The following is a 20,917-nucleotide window of genomic DNA, read 5'->3' as shown; positions in this document are numbered from 1 at the left end:
AGCATTCTCTGATGGGGACCACATGCAGTAATATCAGATAGAAAATGAGGTCCCAGTGTTTCTGAAGGGTATTTCTGCAGCAGGTACAACAGAGCAATCGACATTTTGTGTATTTCAGTGTACAGAAATCTTTATTACCTTCTCATAGAATGGATTGAGTTGGAAGGGACACCTAAAGGCCATCTGGTCCCAGTCCCTGCAATGCACAGGGACACCCAAAGCTCCACCAGGAGCTCAGAGCTCCTCCAGCCTGACCCTGGGGGTCTGCAGGGATGGGCACCACCCTGTGCAATGCCTCACCACTCTCACTATAAACAACTTCTTCCTTAAATCCAATCTAAATCTCCCCTCTGTTACCTGAGAACCATTTCCCCCTTTCCTATCACAACAGACCCTGCTCAAAAGCCTTGTATTTTATCCTACACCCCCTTCCAGCTCATCAGTTCCATTCCCACACCCTCCCAACCCACCAAACTTTCTTTCCTCCTCCCTCCTTCACCACTAGGAAAACCCAAAGGGTGGAATCAGACACCGCGTTCTCTGTGAAGTCACCATTTTTCCTACCTGCATTTTGTCTTCATAACAGAAATGGGCACCAACTCTTCTCCCTTTGCCAACTGTGACCTGTGCTGCTGCTCCACCTGAATCCCAAAGCTGCCAGCACTGCCTGTCTTGCTGCTTGATCCTACCACTCAGCAGAGAACACTAGATAATAAGTGTTATTTTGTTTTTATACAGCACTGAATTCTGTTAAAGAAAGAGCCCTGCCTTGTGCCTGGCTGCTGTTCTTCAGCCTTAAATGGGAAGGCATGTGTTTAAAACGAGGAGGAGGGGCACAGCCTCACCTGGGGCCCAAACGAGCACCAGCTGTGCCATCATTCAGCTCAAGCCCTGTTGCAAGCCTCATGGTTTTTAAAGAAGTTTTTCATGAGGTTTGCATGTTTACTGAGGTTTTCCAATCTCCAGCTCAGGTTGTGCCACCCCTCACAGCTACCAGATCGTCATAGGTTGTAAGGGGAAATTCTACTTGCAGTTCTGCAATAGTAATACCCTCTGAACTGACCCCCTCTGCTCACTCCCCATAGCAGTGGTTTTGGATACACCAAGGAGGGGGCAGATGTTCCCTGAGTACAATGTAACTGCACACAGGCTGGCTTAGCAAGGTGATCGGACACACATTAAATCCAACTTTGGTTCAGAGACTTTCTATTACTTCCTGAAACCACCGTGGCATCTCACAGCTGCAGGTTTATATCTTGCTTTGAGACAATTCTCATCATCTTCACAGCATGCTCTCTGTGTTATTTCCCATCCTAATGAGCACTCAGCATAAAGATTTCATTCATTTACTGCTGCAGCTGAAAGTAATGCATACTTGATTTAACACACTTAAGCAGAAGTGTGTTAGCAACACCTTACCAAGCCCTTCCATTTCACTCTATGATCCTCATGCTCTTCCTCTGCAGATGACGCAGCTTCATGGCAATGCTGGCAGAGCATCTCGAGGTTATCTGAAGGAGGTAGAAGAGATGGAAAGCGTTTCATCTGCTGTCATTGTGGGCCATGTTAAACCACAGCTGAGTAAGAGATCTCCTGAGCAAACCTGAGCACATTGTCCTCCTGAGAGACCTGGAAAAGCAGAATGGAGGTTATTCAAACATCCAGGTGATGAGAAACCAAAGGGAGCTCACCAAAAAGCCAAAGGTTCATATTGAGAATAGCTATACAATTAACTTACAACGAGCCATAAGAAGTGAGAACTTGATTATGAAGGATCTAATTGCAAAATTGAGCAAGTGTCTGACAAAAAAACACCCCTTCTGAATTATTGGAGATAAGAGCATTTCAAGGTGATTAAAACAGTGGGGATTTTGAATGCCATCTCCCCAGTATGAACTATTCAGTCCCTTGTAATTTGCTCAGGTTTCTCAGTGCAGGTGTTAGGCCGAAAGGTGTTTATTGCTTTCAGCTGAGCTGGAGATTGACATTTACCACCATGGAGATGCACCTGGGCTTTGCTGCATGGACTCCTGGCTGCACTGTGATCTCTTCAGCCTCCCTGAATTACAGCACAGGAGCTTATTCTTCTTTAAATACGTTATTTCTGTATGCTGTACATCAATTTGTTCCTGTTAGTTCCTTAAAAGTCAATCAGGTGCTACAAACATTCATGGAATGGAGTCCAACCCCCCTGCAGTGAACAGGGGATGCCCTCAGCTCTGTCAGGTGCCCAGAGCCCTGTTTGGCCTGATTTTGAGCTGAGCTCTGGATAAGGGTGAGAAAGGCCAAGGATCACACTGGTGTTTGGAGCCATTCTCCTGTTGTTCTCTCCCCTGGACAGATATTACAGATCAGCCCCATCTTGTTTAGCACCCAGCACTGCAAGGGTCCATCATTATGCTGTCTCACCAATGCAACACAGCACATCAGCACCTCCCTTATTGCTATGAGCCGGCACTCAGCCCTTTGTGAACAGCTGAGCCAAAAACTTGTTTCCATTTACAGACAGCATGGCCACGCTAACCATGGTCATTAATGGTGTACAGAACACAATCAGACTCCACTAATCTAACAGCTTTAGATTCCCATTCCCACAGCGCAGGGACATGGTCACGTGTAATTGGTTCATTAATAATCATTACCTTCTTTCTACGAGTACTCTGAAGTACATTAAGATCTTTCACTTGGTGACACCAAGTGGGCAAAAGGGTCAGCAACACCTACCTGTTTTTACCAGCTACAACAGTCAAGCTATAAAGGATCTTTTCCCCCTTCCTCCCCATCTGGACATCAGATCACATTTGGACCTCGATATAGAGAAGATATGTACAATTAATTAGAATAAATGCTGCTGCTGCAGGTTCTGCATTGTCTCCTCAGACTCTGAGACCAAGTTTCAAGCCTGAACAAGCAACAGAAACAGCTGCTTTTGCCCTAATTCGAACACTTGCTTTCCTTGCTATGGGGTAGTAGGGCCTAATCTCTACAGTAAGCACAGCAGCAGACTTAGTGTCATTTCTTTATGCAAAGAGTGACAAAAGCAGACCAAAGATTTTTGGTTTTTAGAACTTTAATGTGTATCAAAACCGTGTAAACATTCTTATCTTACAAGTCCGGGCACAGAAAAACAGGTGATGTTAACAAAGATCAGCTGCCAAGCTCATTATTCCTGTCCCATTGGGTTCCTTCTTCCTCAAACCAAAGCGCTTTCAGCATCAACACCTGCAATACAACAGCAGGATTAAGTTGACCACCAGACGTTCATTGTTCACTTCTTCATTAAATTAAACGATATCATCAGAAAAACCTTTGCTCACCACCAGTCAATCTGCCGGTAATTCCAGCAATTTTTGGTTCATTTCATCATATGATATCCTCAGATATATTTGATGTATCTCTAAAACAATTGGACTATATTGCTATATACAAAACTATAGTGCAGAAGACAGCAGCTCCTGTATTATCTTTACCCTCAGTATTTTCTCCTATGATTCCATTAATCACTCTTTTTAGAGCTAAAAACACACAGAAACAAAAAGACGGCCAATGAAAATGCTCTTAACCACACAGTGTTTGTGAGGCTGCAGCCCAAAAGTATCACAGTGAACTAAGAGCACACACAACATTAAAGCTCACCCAGAACGATCTCTTGCTCTTGCAGACTCACTTCTGTCCCAGGGCCTTGCAAAGGGCTGTAAGGTAATTAGACATTAATCATCGTTAAACATGACGATTCTACCATTAACATCTATGAGTGTGTGGCAGCAGAGAGCTGCAAGTCATAATTATATTTAAAGATCCCAGAAAATAGGCTTTATATTTTGAATTAAGAGAGGAAGGAAAGTAGATTGAATCAAGCTATGAAGAATAACCAGACCAAATACGCTTCCTGTGGTTTTAAGGCCCATTTATTCTCAACAGATTCAGCCTGGTAGGAATTTCTACATGGTCCAATGTAATTTATCACCTACCTTCACATTAAGGGCCATCTCCAAGGAGATTCCAGCCCCCAGTCCTTACTGTATCACATCATCTGGAAATCCCAGGTTCTGTAAAGCAAATAAACATTGCCCCATTAGTCCCAGCAGCCAAGGTTCAAATGACAATAAGTTCACACATGTGGAGCTGTATTTCAGATAAATAAGAAGGTTATCGTCAGTTCTCGCATCTGACGGCACTTCCTATTCTGGGGTATCATCATTAACAGCCAGCAACTTGGATAGGTCGGTAAATAGAGAAACTGTATCTTGAGCTGATTGTACCCTTCCCCCTTCAATGATAAAAATCATTAACTCTGTTAACACGATGTAACGTTTGCTTTTAATAGCTTTATTGGCTTAATTAAGATATAATTATTACAGGTTACTTTCAATTAACAGCCTTGCACTTGGATACTTCACATCAGTAGTATATAAGGAAAGATCTAGAACGTTTTTAACATCAGATAACTTACTCTTTGCTTCAGGGCATCATTCTGCTGGCGGAACAGACAGCAAACAAGCATTAAAGAAGGACTCCACAGCAGTAAATCTAGAAAATCACAGAAGGACATTTGATAATTGTCTCATTACCAACAGCGAGCACACAATTCCTTGTTTGGGTTTTAATAATAGCAATTAATTATCGTTTTTCTTATAGGTTTTGTTTTTTTGCTAAAGTTAACTTGTCTATTTCCCACGTGCAGGGAGCCAGACCGTATTTACAACGTCTTTCAAATGCAATTCCACAGAACATCAGTTAGAAGGACTTAACGAGACGGGTCTGCACATGAAGGATCAAATGGGGGAGAGAAAAGAGAGTGGGAACTATAGAAGAGCCCATAATATGCCTCATAAGGCAGCACTAAGAACCTCCCCCAGCCCAAGGCCTCCCATCCCAGCACCACTCACCTCAGGTCGGACCGCGGGGCCGTTCCAGGCGGGGCTTGGTGCTGCTATTCGCATCCATTAGGGCCTATTCTCCTTTATCCCCCTCAACTGCCGCCTAGATCGCTCGGGCCTACAGCCCTGTGTGGACAAGGAGGCGCAGCCCTCACCGCGAACACCCACACCGCGGCCTGGCGCACGAGGAGAAAGGGCGGGAAGAACCGAGACCTCTGCTTATAAAGGCCAGGGATGTACCACCCTACGGCGGGGGGTGGGCCGCACCGCTGATCTCGCGAGAGAGGGGGTGAGCAGCACTATTGTTCTCGCGAGAGGTGGGCAGGCTGTACCACTTTCGAGGCGGGGGAGGGGAGCGAGGCGTCCATTTCTCACAGCGCGGAGGGAGGGCTGAAATGGGGCGTACAACTGATTAGTGGGGATGGAGCCTTTGTGGATCGCAAAAATAAGGGATATTAATGAAAGAACACGCTCAAATGGGACATTACGGTGATCAGACACTGCAGTGCTTTACTCTCAACAGCACTTATTGATGAGCCGTATTTATATATTTAATAATTAAATATAAACTGTGGGGTGTCACAAAACAAGACGTGAAAACCAGACAGTCCCTGGTTTCCATTTCTCATTGCTGAACCTTCCACTTCCCCTTTAATTAAAGCAGTAAGAAGAACTGCAGACTCCTTTGATGCAACTTCAAACCTATTCCAACTTAGAAAACCAACCAAATAACCAAAAACACAAAACAAAGAGAGGAAGAGGGGGGAAAATAAATGCTAAAAGGCAAATAGGAGAGAGATACAGACATTCAGGACTGATAGAACATGGGAAGTAGAATCACAAGATGGAAGGGATATTGAGGTCACCTGGCAGCCCCTGCATGAACAGGGCCATGCAGTGTGTCCAGGCAGCTGCTGACAGCTCCAAGGATGTCAAAGCTCCACAAGTTCCCTGAGCAGCCAGTGCTCCATCAGCCACGCAGTAAAGAAGTGCTTCTTCAAGTTCAGGCAGAACCTTTTGCGTTCCACTTTGTGCCTTCTGCCTCTTATCCCATCTTATCACCAATGAAGATAGCTCAGCTCTCTTTGTGTTCTCCCTTCAGGTGTTTATATACACATAACCCCAACCAGGGTTATGAAGGATGAAATTAGGATGTTATCCAGGATGAACAGTCCTAAAGACAAAGCGAACATCTTCAGAGGGTCAAAAACATAACAGACAATGGTGGGGTGTCTTTTTTGCCACCAGCAGAACACAACGTGCTATCACAGAATCACAGAATGACCCGGGTTGGAAGGGACCTCAAGGATCATGTAGTTCCAACCCCCTGCCTGGCAGGGCCACCAAACATACACCTTTACTAGATCAGGTTGCCCAGGGCCCCGTCCAACCTGGCCTTGAACACCTCCAAGGATGGGGCATCCACAACCTCCCTGGGCAGCCTGTTCCTGTGCTATCATTAGAACTCATTCAGAATGACTGGCAATCAATATATGTGCCACAGGCAATGAGAGGGAAAAAAACTGCAGCTGCACTCTGATCAAACCTTTATGTAGAGAGGATACGCGGGTAAAGAAATAAAAAGCTGAATGTAACAAGTCAACCAGGTGCACATCCACATGTAATATACAAGAACACTCCAAAATACTGACATGGGACAGTGATCCGATAGTTTTCCTTTTCTCTTTCAGTGATATATATGGGTAGTTTAAACAGCACACAGGAAAACATCACTAGAGCTTTTTTTCTCACCATGGCCAACGGGAAATTTCCACAAGTATAAAAATGGAAGTTTTTCAACTGTTAAGATTTCTTCAAAACGTAATAATACAATTGGATGAGAGAATTTCTCAATATGTAACTAGGAAAAAAAAAAGATAAGAAAAACCTTCAGGAATTTGCACAATTCTCTCAACCAACTTTGCAGTCTGAAACACTGCAATTCTTGCTTACAGCAGAACTCAGTACCACCAAAACAAACAGATGAAGTCCTGGAGAGCAGTGATGCTATATGGATACCGCATGAAACCTCACTATACTACAGCGTTGGATTTACATTCATTATTTTGGAGGAAGGAAACGTGACAGTCCCTTTATGCTTTCTCCTTGCTGGCTGCTTACCCAAGGAAGCATTATTGTTATTACTTGAAGAGGAAAGGTGCTGGTAAGTGCCAGAAGGGCAAGGCAATGGTGCTGACTGTGAAATGCCCTGTTCTTTGGATGAACTGTGTAAAACATTTTGTTAAAAGATTCCATGTTAAAAATATTAAGAACAAAAAGGTCTTAAAAATACAGAGTGTTTCTCCCTCTTCTTTTAAATTCAGAGTTTAGGGAAAAGCGTTTGGCTAGAATTAACTACAGGTTTGCTGTAATTAACATATAAGACAATGCCCTACATAACACAGGGCCAACCACAGACTCCAGACAAACATGATTGCTTTAGGTTTCAAGTGGCATATGCATCTCTATTTGTGTATAAAAGGAACTGAGACATTTCTGGAACCTTCACTGCAGTCTTTGCCAGTGTTCAGCTTTTGGGCAAAGGAAATCTTTGCCACACTGCAGAGTCACGATCTTGAGGATCAAAGTGTAAAATCAGGATTCAGTATCTGATCCAGAACTGCTTTCTCGGCTGATTTCAATTTGTAGAGAAGGTAAATTATCCAGTCGACTCTTTTTTTGCCGAGACTCCTCTTTTTCCTTAATGAGAGCACCCCAAACCCGCTGGAGCTCTGAATCATCTTCCTCTGGAGGTGCCACGGAGTTTTCAGGTTTATCTGAAGTCTTTTCTTGCGTCTTCGGAGCAGACCCTAACCGGGTCCATAAATTACCTAATAAGGTGAAAAACAAGCCCATTTAAAAATAACAGGAACATACTGCATTTCTTTTAAACTGTACCCCCCACCACAAAACTAACCTGATTTCTTCTCTCTGGTATCAGAGTAGAGGCCTTTTACATCCTGCTTGGGGATTCCCAACCGGCTGTGCACATCTGATATTGGTTCTCGACGAGGAGCAGAGATACTGCTTGGAGGTTTAACTTCTGGGGAATGAGGTCTTTTTCCCAGTCTTTGCCGCACATCTAGGGATATTTTCAGTGATTAAAACAACAAAAATATCACATTGCATTTACTTTAGATCTGCCAGCTAAACTGATGCTCACTGCACACTTCATAGAACTCAGAACTAGACAAATGTTCTCATCTTTTGTCTCCTCTTTTCATTACATCCCTCATATTCAGATTTCAGTCTCAACAATGCAATAAAATGTTATCCAGATCCCACTGTTCTTTGGCAATAAATGTGGTATTTAATGTTTTCAGGTGATATTTTGTCTGGATAACTAAAAAAAGTAGCTGGTATTCCATGGCTTATTGTGTTTGTTTTAGCAGCCCAGCATAAATGTATCTAACATGAGCTATGATTATAAGATAATCATTACACCTTCAGTGATGTTTTTTTCAGATTATAGATACTCTGCCTTAGAGTTCTAATGCCTCTTAATATTTTACAGAATTAAATGGGAATAAGAATATACAGATGCTAAATGTACTGACACTTAAGCCATGATATCAGTCAGATAATTCTCTGGATACTATCTGTGTCAGAAGTAGTTGCAATTACATATACCTGTGCCAAAAAAAGCATGTCAATTAGCCTTAAAAAATACATTAAAAGACTACCATTTGAAAAAATACTTCCATATACACAGGTATACACATATATATATACTTCCATGTATAGTTAGTGCCTCATGTTTCAGCTTGCACATGAGCTCCCCCCCAATACAGGTTCCCATAACGTCATACAGATTCTGCCTCAATAAGCAAATTAAAAGGGACAAAGTATGTGTGTGGGGGGCAAATAGATGCAGGCAAAGAAATTAGATAAAAATAAATGTCACTCTTAAAGGTACTTAACGTACTTTTCTTTTCCCCCAAAGCAATCTCCAACTCTGCCTCTTAGTGAGGATAAATTAACCATTCGAATGCAGAAACTGCTGCTGAATAGGATTTCCTCATGGTTCTAAGTTGCATCAGAGGACTGACGTAAAATGACTACATCAATTATTAATATGACAGGCATAATTCTGCACAAAGTAAGAGTTTCAAATTACCTGACTTCACAATGCTGTTTGGCTGGCGCAGCCCATTGTTATTCTGACGTTTTTCTTCTAACAATAGTCTTACATCCACAACTTTGTCCGATAATCCTTTGCTGCCAATCCTGTTTTTCACATTGCTGGTTGCTATGCTATCTGCTCGCATGGAATTCCTAAATAAGACAATAGTAAAATCCCTTTAACAAAATGAAGTCTAGTGTAGCTCTCAGATCTTTGTGTATGTAGAAAACAGTGTTATCGGGATTGCTCTACTGGGAAACAGAGGTAAAAAAACAACCAAAAAGACTCAAAAACGTTACTTATACGAGCATGATTTTCAGTCAGAATCAGAGTCTAACTATAATGACACGAACTCCTCAGTATCCATTACAAGGCAGATAGCAAGCTTGCCTCTGTAAGGCTATGTCCTCTGGATTGAAATTCAAAGCAAATTAACAGCCTCAGAACTGGTAGAAGATCTGATGTTATAACAGACTGTTCTGATGACTCACACTGCCATATTAAAATCATTTTGATTGCCCACACTATATCTAGTTTTGGTTAATGAGTCCACAATGAAGATAAATTACTTTCTTCCCATCTGCACCTGAGGATGAAATGCAAGAGCTTAGTTTTGCTTGCTTACATTTCCATTGATTCCACTTTGAGCTTTATTATCATTATGGTGCTGGGTTGCAGAAATCTACAAAGGAAGCTGTGTTTCAAAAATGTTAATTGGAAAGAAAAGGCTAATAGAGCCTTTTGTGTAGTTTGCATTTCACCTCTAAAACGTCTACTGCAAAATTATGTTAAGAATTGAAATAGCAGCTTCAACAGTTTGCCTTTAAGCTTTTACATTACTGTCACTAATTACATTTAAATGCCTTTTTACTGACACTTCTAAAGAACAGGGAACCTTTACCTAATATTTTTCAGCTGCGATTCCACTTCATCTGCGTACATTGTCATTTTCATGCTCTTTTTGGGAGAGGGGGTCGATATCATTTTCAGTTCAAGATCATAGTCCATTTCATCAGAATCAGATGCACTTGCACTCGATCGTCTCGCCGTACCACGGTCTCGGGACTGTTTGAAAGGTTGTAAATCATCACGGTACTCTACAACCACTCTGTCATCTTCATCCATATCCTGAACTTCTTCCTCCTCCTCTTCCTCCTCAATAGGCTCCTCGGGAACATTTACCAACCCTACAGCAAAACAAACTGATTCTGAGAAACTGAAGCTTTTCACTTATCATAGATAAGAACAAGGCAGAAAATTATTACTGTAAAGAAATGATGCGATAGAAATGAGCCTTTGTAGTTGTTCAAGGCTAAAAAGAGAATACTTTGCAAAAATTCTAAGTGGAATCTATACTACAGAGTAATCTGAGAGGGAGAAAATCACTACAGGAGAAAAAAGCCCGTAGTGTTCCACTACCTCAGAATACTGCTCAAGCATGTAGCTGGACTCAAGGTATAAGGTATGACTGCCTCTTGCTGCAGGGGCAGTTCTGAACTAAATGTAACAATTCCTATAATCTTGCACAGCTTAATGTGACACCTGTTGGCTTAAGAGAATCTTCTCAACTCCTGTAAGTAGTAATGTCAAAAATAATGCATCCAGCCCTCCACTCCCCCAGTTACACTTGCACAGCTTTGACACACTGTCAGCAATTACCAGAGTGCCGATGTTTGTAAGGAGGAGTCAGGCCAACATCATCCCCAATAAGCGTCCTTTTCTTTATCACATCCCGATGGATTCGACGTGAATGGTATCTCCGTTTCCTGAAACACCATAAGAAGAATGACATTCCTATCAAAAAGAAACGAGCTGTAACCAATCCTGGATTAAGCATGCGCAATTATCACTCACTTCAATAACAGACATTTATGCCTGAGAACTGTTCTGCATGTGTGTACTGAAAACTTTTTACCATCACAACAAAATATTCCCCTAGCAAATACATCATCGCTTTGCAGAAACATTATTCACACTTCAGATCTATCTAGAGAAACTAAAAGGAAAAAAAGATCTTCAAGTCACAACAGCTTTGAACCACCTTGTCTGAGTATCTGCAGCCTCCCAATCCCTCCATCCTGCACTCACCAAGAGTTACTAAGAATCCCCTTCATGCCTCCGTAATTGGGATTGCCATATTTCATGTAATACTGGCTTCTCCTTGCAGCTCCCAGCTCTTTTTTGTCATCTGAAAAAAATATATATTAAAAGAATATTTCTTTTCCTCTTTGAATTTACCTCACTAGCATCCAGTCAGACACACAGAGAGAAAGGAAGACTGAGTTATCTCCTTACAGATCCGTGGTATTTCAATTTCCTTCCCAAATGATACAATTTTGATGACACCTCAACTGAAATTTCTCCTACCACCACAGTTTTATTTGTGCCCAATTCCATGGAGACTCTGAGTTTCTGCATGTCAGCTTAAGGGAGCATTACATCCCAGTGCAACTGCTGGAGGCCACACTCACCTTATTCCTGACCTTTCTTTTCTTTATGGATCTGCCACCTTCCACATGGCTCAGTAATTACGTGCATTTTCATTTTATTCAAAAATACAATTTAATATCTCAGCTGCATTAAGTGACAATTCCCATCAGTACCTCATAAACATCACAACTGATTTTCATGTTTATAACATGTGAAATTCCTCTGTGGAGAAGTGCACTATAAAACCTATTCTATGGTATTGGGAAGGAAGAATGCCCTAAACCCAAGATAATATTTTATGCACAATAATCTTCATACAGCATGAACTGGATTTAATTCAAACTAAATGTGTATTCATAGCAAAATCTTAATACCTAATAATTAGCAAAAAACCTAACAGTTATGCAAATAAAAATTAGGTACTTCAAGTAATTAATTCAAGTCAACAAATAAAACTGCAACAAGCAATCAATTCATTATGCTTGTTAAGCTGTTCATTTACCTTTAGTAGCAAATCTCATGAATAGCTTGTTTCCTTTAGCCAGTTTATTGGCAGGGCGAAGATCATTACGCAGGAGAGAATCCTCTTCTACCTGGGTGAGGGCATCCAACTTTGGGGGCAAAAAAGGTATTTTGGACTCAAAAATAAAATTACTTTTGAATGAAAATGGATTGCTCGCAGAGAAGCAATCCCTTGGTTATTAAATTACTTTCCATGTTCTGTTCAGACTAACTCCACTTCTTTCTTGACAAGTTATCACGTATTTTAAACTTTTTCTTGCCAAAAGGTTTAAAATATTTTTGTCTCTTCCTCCCTATCACTTGTTCTGATTATTAAATCAGTTCTCAAATGAAGCTGCAGTATGACTGCAATGAAGAAAATAAATAAACTCGGACACTGAAAAAGGAAGACTTGATTGCTTTTGTTTGTTTCATCTACAAATGGTTTCACCAATGGGGTCTCTGCCTTCACACAGTGACTTACAGGCATTATTGTTATTATTACTATTTATTTATAACTGCTTTCCATAAGCTAAAATTCAGATTTCCATAATCTGGGTGAATGTTTGCTGAGCCATCCCTAAAGAAAATACTAATGGCACCCATTATATAAATTCAACCAGTGAAGATTAAACTACTTACAAAACATCAGTGTGTTTGCTGACGCCCACACAAATCTATGGGCAGCCTAAGTCCCCTTTTTTTCCCTACTTTATACACTGTTTTCTATACTGAAAGGAAACTGCCTTCCACTATTGTTTTTTCATTATCTCCTTTAACAGGCAGGCAGGCAGTCTAGATAGAGCAGGCAGCCTAGCTCTTACATGCTGACTGCCCTATTAGTCTTCAAAAATTACTTTCACAAAGCATTTTTATGAGGCTATTCTCACCAGCAGAACATCTGCACTTCCTGCCTTTTTCCCCACCTTATTTATTTTGATAATTAAATTGTAAATTATGAGCATGTATGGTAAAAAACTATAATGTCACGAATACTTTACATCAGTCAGAGCAAAACATCTGTAATGGGATTTTCATTTTCTTTCTATACTGACCTCAATGTCACTTGGATTTTCATCCTCAACCTCGCCTTCTTCTGTCTCATCATCAGTACTTTCCTCCTGTTTTTCTAAAGAAGAAAATAATTGGGAAAAGAAATCTACATTTTAATGTTCCAGTTCATTTGAATATTAGTATCTAAAGTCTCTGAAATCAAACTGAAGGGGTTTATCAATTCCTCTGTGCAGCCTAGAGAGTAATCAAAACAGTGAATGTCTACAGAAATCTGAAGCACACATGAGCACAGAATAACATCAACCAGACAGCCCCCATACAGGTAAGTGCCGGAGGCAGCGTGCACGGATTATCAATTTACTTATCTGAAAGCAAATGAAACTGCACTGCAATTTCAAAGTATGACAGAGATCAGCAAAGACAAGACTGCAAAACGTGGATCAAAGCCTGTTTCCTTCCACCTCCCTTCTAAATGCTGCAAGTACCTACAGGTATCCAATACACAATGTGAAGCAGGTTACTACTCAAAGTAGGGAGGGCAGTGACTCAGTTCTGAAGTGAAATAGCTAACAGAGGAGCACACACTTCCCAAACTACCTATACTATGTGTTGTCTAAATAGGTTTTTCAGGTTTTCTTTTGTTTGGTTTTCTTTTGGCTCACAGAAGAAAATTATCATGGAAATTGTTTTTGAGCCTCCCAAAAAGACATATGACTAAAAACCCACCTCTGTATTTCACAGTTCCTTCTCTTAAATCTCCTCTGACTGAACTTGGCAACTTCTAATAGAGAACCACAGCTATTAAAACTTGACAACTACACCCAAGTTCAAGGGAAAAACTAAAGCACAATGAATCAATCTGATCCCAAAAAGAATTTCAGGAGACAAATTAGCCAAAATCAAACATTAACTGACTTCCACCAGGGACAGCACTCAAACATCTGGTTCTATATTAGCTTCTCACTGTAAAGACATGTCTCCTGCAACCCTAAATGTCTACACGGGCCTCAAGTTCTCATCTAGAGACATACCTAAGCCAGATTAATATATCTGTATGCACCCCACACCTTAGATGTGATCTGCTTAGCTTGTACTCCATCCAGTATCCCACTTTTCCAGCTGGACAGGTGAGTAAGATTACGTAGGAGGAATTTAAATGACATGATTTTGATGATGTAACACGTACACCACAGCCAACAAGATTAATATTAAAATACACATATCTTTATGCTCCATTTAAAAAAGACATTCACTAATCTCCCTAAAACTTTGTAATAGATCTTGCGTTACCAATATTTTAAAGTCACATGGATGGCGGAGGAACCACTGCACCATAGAGAAAAGCAACAAGAAGAAAAGGGAATGAGTTAGAAGCATCCACAAGTTTAAAGCCCAAATTTTAACAAAAAGGCTTTTGGTAGAACTGTGAATATAGAATAGAGAAATTGTCCATTTGCATTTTGTTCAAATGCTTTTTAAGCAAAATCTGGGAAGAGTTCATAAATAAAACACCCCCCTTCACTTTGTACTCTTTAGGACAGTACTTTGAACAATGAAATCACATTGATCTGACTCTTAATTTAAACCACTACAATGAATTTCTAACTAAGGCATTCAGATACCAAATTTAGCACAAGACTGAGCTGTACTTTCGGTGCCCTTTTATAAGGGACCTTTCAGAGTCTTTCTGCCTTGAAAGAAAAACAGTCAAATTTAGAGCTGATATACACAGCGGTGAGGTGGTGCATCAGCACAGCAATGTGGATAGTATACATGAAGGGTGGTGTGGTATCAAGCCAAAGAATAAACTGCAGTATTCCAAAACTAGGATATTTTCTTACACCTGCTGTTTCCACAGTTAAAATATCCATCCTTCCACTGCCTTTGCACACACATAACACAGACTTATTTCCGTGCAACGTGGACCATTACAAATACCACATCTGGATCTGACCCTGCATCTAACATGTTCAGTACTGACCAAATTACTGCTGTCGGTCTAACTCCAACCCACCTTTTAAGAAGTAGTTTCTTCAAAAGGTTTCCAAGATGAAAGCCTTTTTTAAAGTGGCAGAATACATTTACCTGCAACTATATGATAGAAGCTCCTTCAGTAATTTAGATTACGCAGTACCCAAGCACAAGTTTAAAGCTTAATTGATTTAATGAAATGACATCTGTATATGCATATCTCATCTACCTTTCTTGTTTTTTTCTGCTGTCTTCTCTTCACTGTTTTCTCTGCCTTTTGGTTTCTCTTGATCAGGAAAGGAACTCATGTTTATTAGAGCCCGTGTTGCTGTTACTTCATCAAGCCAGACCACATTGCCTGTGACATACAGATAGAAACACACACAAAAGTAAAATGCGCTTTGTGTAAACAAGCAGTCACATGCACTGCCTTAATGCAGGGGAACTGCAAACAGAAGTGTCAGAAATGTTCTTATCGTTGGACATGACTAAAATGTAATCAGATCCATCTCTCATGAGGGAATTCCTGTTCTTTAACCCTTGTTCACCTGGGGGACACACAGCTTTCATCCAGTTACAAAAACACATGACAATTGATCGTAACTGAGCCCACCAAAATGCATAACTACACATATATATCAGAGCAGAGATTACTACAGTACTGGATAAGAACCATTGAATTTCATGAATGTGTTAGCAAGAAATGCAACTGAAGATCAAAAAGAAAAAAAAAGACAAAACAACAACCCAAGGATTATTTCTTTATTTTCATTTAAATTTAACCAAACTTTGGACCTTAGCACATTACTCTGTTAACCGTTTCCAAAGAGTAGAAAAATAAGAGACTGCTCAAGCACTTTAAAGAGGCTACACAGTATGTAAGTTAACAACACAAGTCAGTAAGTGCTTCGTGTATGCCTCAAGTATCAGCAGATGCTACTGAAGTAAAACTTGTAAGGCCCATTAAGAGCATTTTATACATGTTGATGTAGAACCTCTTATCCTTCTGGCAATCTCACTGCATTCACACTCCTCACAACAAGCCCTTGCTATGTGGATTTGCATTCCCCTTCCAATCTATGCACGCCTCATTCATCAGCCACCTTCCTCCACCCACTAATTCTTCCCTGAGAAGGAACTAAACAAATATAGCAACAAGTCTGCTCCCTCCCAGCACAAAACCATACCAGCCTCTTTTAGCTGCATACAGTTAATTTCCTCTCTCAATATTATCCTCTGTGACACAAGCAGATACACTATTTGTGCCAAAACGTAAGCAGCACCACATTTTTGGACCATTTTTTCACGTCAGAACTGGCAAGCTACTTTATGTTGTTCCTTCCTGATAATTTCAGATTGTCAACAAACAGTTCACAGTATCACAGTCTCGTATGGGTTGGAAGGGACCTTAGTTCTTCATCATGTTTTCTTTACTCCATTTTCTAAGAGCTACACAACTTACTTCTCTATGCACTGATATTCTTCCCTCTTCAGCTTTTCTAATTGTATTAATTAGACCACCATACTTTGAACAGTACCACTTTAACTTGTAATGAACTCAATTCACATCCTCCACAAGTGACTCTCCTGCCCTGACACTTTAATCACTGTCCACTCTCTTATCTTCCAGTGCATTTATTTTACTCTCCTTCAACATCAGTAATTTGTGTAATGGTAAGCTATTTAGGTCCTTTTAAAATCATTTTCTTTCTAAATACTCATTCAGACAGTGGGTTTGATTTTCAACACACACTATTAATTCTTAATAAGTCTCATTTGGCTAAGGTTAATGAAACGGAAACAGATAGACAAAGCCACAAAGACATCCAAGGTACAGCTACTACTGATATAAAGAATGACAAACAAGATTCCATTGACTTACATGAAGTATCATCTAACCACTCAATGTGAGCAGGAGGATACTCTTTGAAATAGGCAAAGATGTCCTGAGTACTCATTTCATCCACCCCACAAATGTAGATTGTGTCCAGTCTCACTTTAGGAATTGCTATAAAAGAGGAAGAGAGAGAAAACTGACACTCATTTCTACAAAGCAAGTTTTTACGTTCATAACATATGGATTTCTAAAGCAAACATTCAAAATAAGTTAAAGGTGTAAAAGAATGATGTTCACCATTCTACAACACCAGAATTTGAGTTACTCCACGCTGTAAAATGTTAACTGAGAATTAAAAAGAGAGAGAAAGGTGAAGGGACTGAAAAACATCAAACTGCCTTACACAGGTTTTTTTCCTCTTTTTTTCTTTAAAATGCTACTAAAGTTCTTCCACTAAGTACCAAAGAGCATAATACTAATGAGGCCCATGACCAGGACATAGTACAAGTTTTGTACAAATCTCATGGAGAGATTTTACAGGCCTCAGCTCAGCTGGTCCAAGCTGCCAGCTGGACAAAGGCCTTGGGAACTAACTGGATGCCAAAAATGCCTATCTGTTGTGTGTGCACATCTCTCAGCTTATCTGCTTCTACTCCAGCACATCCAGCTTGCCATCTTACAGCACGTGCCATCACTCATGGAATCTGATCTTTCTGTGCACAGGACACAGAGTCCTACACTCGCATACAAACAGTGCCTAAGGCCTTTTCAAGGATGTTAAATACATTTAAGGCAGCATTGGTCCCACACACACTTGTCTTGGACACACACACATTAGGTGCCACTAGGAGATAAAACAATATAAATTAAGTAAAGGAACTGTGAGGAAGCAAACAAAGAGACCTTTCCTTCTTAATTGCTGGATAAAATCATACCTTTCTTCATCATGTCTCGATCCAGAGCTACATTCCTTTGGGCAAGATTCACTTCAGCTCGAAAATGGAAGCGCTTTGCTCTTTGTTCCTTTTTCTCAATCGCTTCCTGCACAATGTGAAACAATCCAATCAAAACAGGAACAGCACAGCCTTCCCAGCAACTGACATCATAGGACTGGATATTAAAATACAACTGACCAAGCAGCAACAAGCTATATTAATATTTCTCTTATTTCTGAAGAGATCTGTATGTTTCAGAACACTAAAAGAACTCACTGACATGTTACTGTGCTATTTAGTACTTCTAATGCAAGTCTGGCAACGTAATGAGGATCAAAATGCGTAGAAAATAAAACATCCTGAACCCATGACCAGTTTCTATGATGGAACAGTAAGATTTATTTTTCCTTCCTAACAAATGGACAGACATTGTACACATTTTCAGGTTTTGGGCACAAATTTTGCTACTTAGAAATTACAAGAACCCACCCAGATGTTGTTTGCAACCAACATGAAGGAGAATTCTCTAGTTATTGTGTTTTCATAATAGGAAGCTTCTGTGACTCTTAGGAAAGAAATGAAGTGTTTCCTCTTTTCCTGCCGCAATAATTAAAACACTTCAAAGAACCACAGGACAGAAATTACCTTGGATGTTACATCTATTCCAGTAATGAAACTTCCAGCTTTGTTTTCGTATCTCCTACTAGTGTCCTGAAACAAAGCAAAACAGTGATGAAAACTCAATGAATGCTGACTGCAACGTAATCACTAGGCTAAAACAAATCTGGCCTATGAGAAATCCATCCTTACTTCAAGCTACACATCCATACAGAGTCAGGTATATGAGCACTTAACCTCACTGACAGCAGTGAGAGTTAAAGCACATCAAGTGAACCCAGATTCCTCTGCTATGAGAAACGTGTGTTTTTGCAATAACTGCTGTATTATTAATTGCTCAACTGCTCAGGTTTTTACTTTGTCTCAGCAACAGGGCAGAAGCAATACAAATTATCCCTGGTTTGATACATGACTACAGACCCAGAGGAAGATTGACAGCACTGAAGAACAAACATAAAACTCATTTCCACCAATGGAGACCACTGAAACCTAAGCCTGCAGCGAACAACACGAACCCTGGAGTAGTGACCCAGCTGCGTCCTGTCTGCATGTTTCACAACTGCTTCATTCTGGAACCCTCAGAACCATCTCCTAGGGAAGGTTTGTGACATGAGCAACGTGCCTTGCTATGTCTAAGGATAAATATGCTGCTTACCCTTGTGCTCCAATAATTATTTTGGCTAAAGGCCTTTTTACTAAAAAGTAGGTCAGGCTCGGTTAGAAAACAGTCACACACCGAGCCCAACAGCTTTTCTTAGTAACAAACTTCCCTTAAAGTTACAAGATATTTAAAACAGAAATAGAATTAAACGGAGAACAGCAAAATAAACGTTTTTCAACTGGAAAAAAACAAAACAAAACAACAACCAAACCACCGCTGTCTGGGGGTGTCTGATGGAGCACAAGGAAGTCCATACGGTTGGGTGCTGTCTCTTAGGCCACATATTCACAGAATCACACAATGAGCCGGGTTGGAAGGGACCTCAAGGATCATGTAGTTCCAACCCCCTGCCTGGCAGGGCCACCAAACATACACCTTTACTAGATCAGGTTGCCCAGGGCCCCGTCCAACCTGGCCTTGAACACCTCCAAGGACGGGGCATCCACAACCTCCCTGTGCAGCCTGTTCCAGGGCCTCACCACTCTCCTAGTGAAGAACTTCCCCCTGACATCCAACCTAAATCTTCCCTCTTTTAACTTTAAACCATTTCCCCGTGTCCTGCTACTGTCAGCCCTTTCCAAGAGTTTACTCCCCTCCTGGTTACAGGTTCCCTTCAGGTATTGAAAGGCTGCAGTGAGGTCACCCCGCAACCTTCTCTTCTCCAGGCTGAACAAACCCAGCTCCCTCAGCCTGTCCTCATAGGGGAGGTCGGTTGAAGCTGAAGCACGTTGGTCAAGCAGCTAATTAGAGATTAGTTCCTCAAGCATTTTCCACACGCATTTTCCGAACAAAAGCCTACTTAGGAGCGGAGATCAACTCTGACCCACTTTCATACATTCAACCTGACCATAGCTGAACTTATCTAAGGACAGTGAGTACAAAAAAAGACAGAGAACAAGAAAAAAACCCTCAGGGCCCGCACTGCCTGAGCATCCCATTCACACTCCAGCTCCTCAGCCCGTACCCCCCCCCCAGCCCACCCCCTCCCTCATCTCCCCCTTCCCACCCCTATTTCCCTCCTCCCGACCCCTCCACCCCCCGTTCCCTCACATAAACCCCCCGGTGCCTTTAGGGCCGCCCCTACGTACCCTGCCCCCCCTCAGGTGCCGGTCCCTCCTTCGCTCCCCCTGCCCGTCCCTCACCGGGATGAGCTCACGGAGCGATCGCCTCACGGGGATGGTTTCCAGCTCGCCTTCTTCCACCTCCATAGGTTCAGGCTCAGTGCCGCGGGGTTCTGCCATTGTCGCCGTCGCTTCAGTCTTCACCGAAATCCGCAGGCCCCGCACGGCCGCCATGACTCCCCGAGCCCGCCCTCCGCCCGGCCAACGAGACGGCCCAGCCGCGGTGCAGAGCGTCACCTCCCAGAGACACCACAGAGACGGCAGCGCGGATAGAGCGCCGCCAGGAGCTGCTGCAGGAGCGGCGCCAACGCGCTCAGGGCGGCCATAGAGACGGGGAGACAGAGCGGCTCCCTCAGCCGGCCGCCATTTTCCCCTCCTATAATGATGGTGGCAGAAGTGAACTGCCTTCCACAGACGTTCAGCTCGTGCCCCGCTCCCCCCTCGCACTGTATCCGACTGTTCTTATTCCCTTTATCACGTACTGCCTTTCCACCCGGGGGTATGTCAAGAGAAGCCCTATAGAACCACAGGAACCATCTCCTTGGTCTTCACTACTTCACTCCACAGCTGTGTTTCCTCAGCTCACGGCCACCAGCATCACATTCATTTCATTCCATACGTGGAGATCTGAGGGGTCTTTTCCCACCTTAATGATTCTAAAAATCCAATAGCAGGTTGTTAATGTCAGTTATTTTGCCATTGCTGACATCACCCAGCCAACACCTGACAGGAACCACCAAGTGATATATATCAGTGCAGGTGATATTTCCATGCCAGATGGGAATGGATTATGTGAACATATGAGAAGTAAACAAGGGCAGAAACA

The 20,917-nt window shown here is 41.7% G+C and overlaps 1 protein-coding gene, 1 long non-coding RNA gene and 2 other non-coding genes across 9 annotated transcripts; all 4 read right to left on the bottom strand.

Moving 5' to 3' along the window:
* Window positions 1-112: 112 nt before the first annotated feature.
* On the bottom strand, window positions 113-5,078 carry LOC146757402 (uncharacterized). Of its 3 annotated transcripts, XR_014936553.1 has the most exons (7): window positions 4,890-5,078; window positions 4,454-4,530; window positions 3,972-4,049; window positions 3,637-3,692; window positions 3,110-3,222; window positions 1,604-1,629; window positions 113-1,511 (listed from the first exon to the last, which is right to left on the bottom strand). It is a non-coding gene; the product is annotated as an uncharacterized LOC146757402 (long non-coding RNA). The 3 variants fall into 3 exon arrangements; XR_014936554.1 differs by lacking the exon at window positions 1,604-1,629 and having other exon boundaries at window positions 1,493-1,511; XR_014936552.1 differs by lacking the exons at window positions 113-1,511; window positions 1,604-1,629 and having other exon boundaries at window positions 3,053-3,222.
* Window positions 3,296-3,369, bottom strand: LOC116654264 (small nucleolar RNA SNORD65). The gene has a single exon (XR_004309359.1). It is a non-coding gene; the product is annotated as a small nucleolar RNA SNORD65 (small nucleolar RNA).
* LOC116654271 (small nucleolar RNA SNORD49) lies at window positions 4,131-4,205 on the bottom strand. Its single transcript, XR_004309368.1, has one exon. It is a non-coding gene; the product is annotated as a small nucleolar RNA SNORD49 (small nucleolar RNA).
* Window positions 5,079-6,410: 1,332 nt separating the features above from the next.
* On the bottom strand, window positions 6,411-20,294 carry NCBP3 (nuclear cap binding subunit 3). 4 transcript variants are annotated; one of them, XM_085522277.1, is made up of 13 exons: window positions 20,059-20,294; window positions 18,337-18,402; window positions 17,692-17,797; window positions 16,802-16,927; window positions 15,149-15,277; window positions 12,990-13,093; window positions 11,936-12,044; window positions 11,092-11,191; window positions 10,663-10,769; window positions 9,905-10,190; window positions 8,998-9,155; window positions 7,798-7,962; window positions 6,411-7,711 (listed from the first exon to the last, which is right to left on the bottom strand). In XM_085522277.1, the coding sequence occupies exons 1-13, from the start codon at window positions 20,263-20,265 to the stop codon at window positions 7,476-7,478; spliced, it is 1,899 nt and encodes a 632-aa protein (XP_085378403.1). In that variant the 5' UTR covers window positions 20,266-20,294; the 3' UTR covers window positions 6,411-7,475. The 4 variants fall into 4 exon arrangements, with proteins under 4 accessions (XP_085378403.1, XP_015735939.2, XP_085378404.1 ...); XM_015880453.3 differs by having other exon boundaries at window positions 12,990-13,063; XM_085522278.1 differs by having other exon boundaries at window positions 20,113-20,294.
* Window positions 20,295-20,917: the final 623 nt, after the last annotated feature.

This window comes from Coturnix japonica, chromosome 22 (genome assembly GCF_054131305.1).
Source record: "Coturnix japonica strain WE chromosome 22, WE-NBRP24, whole genome shotgun sequence".
NCBI lineage: Eukaryota > Metazoa > Chordata > Aves > Galliformes > Phasianidae > Coturnix > Coturnix japonica.
This window is presented reverse-complemented; position numbering and strand designations above follow the sequence as displayed.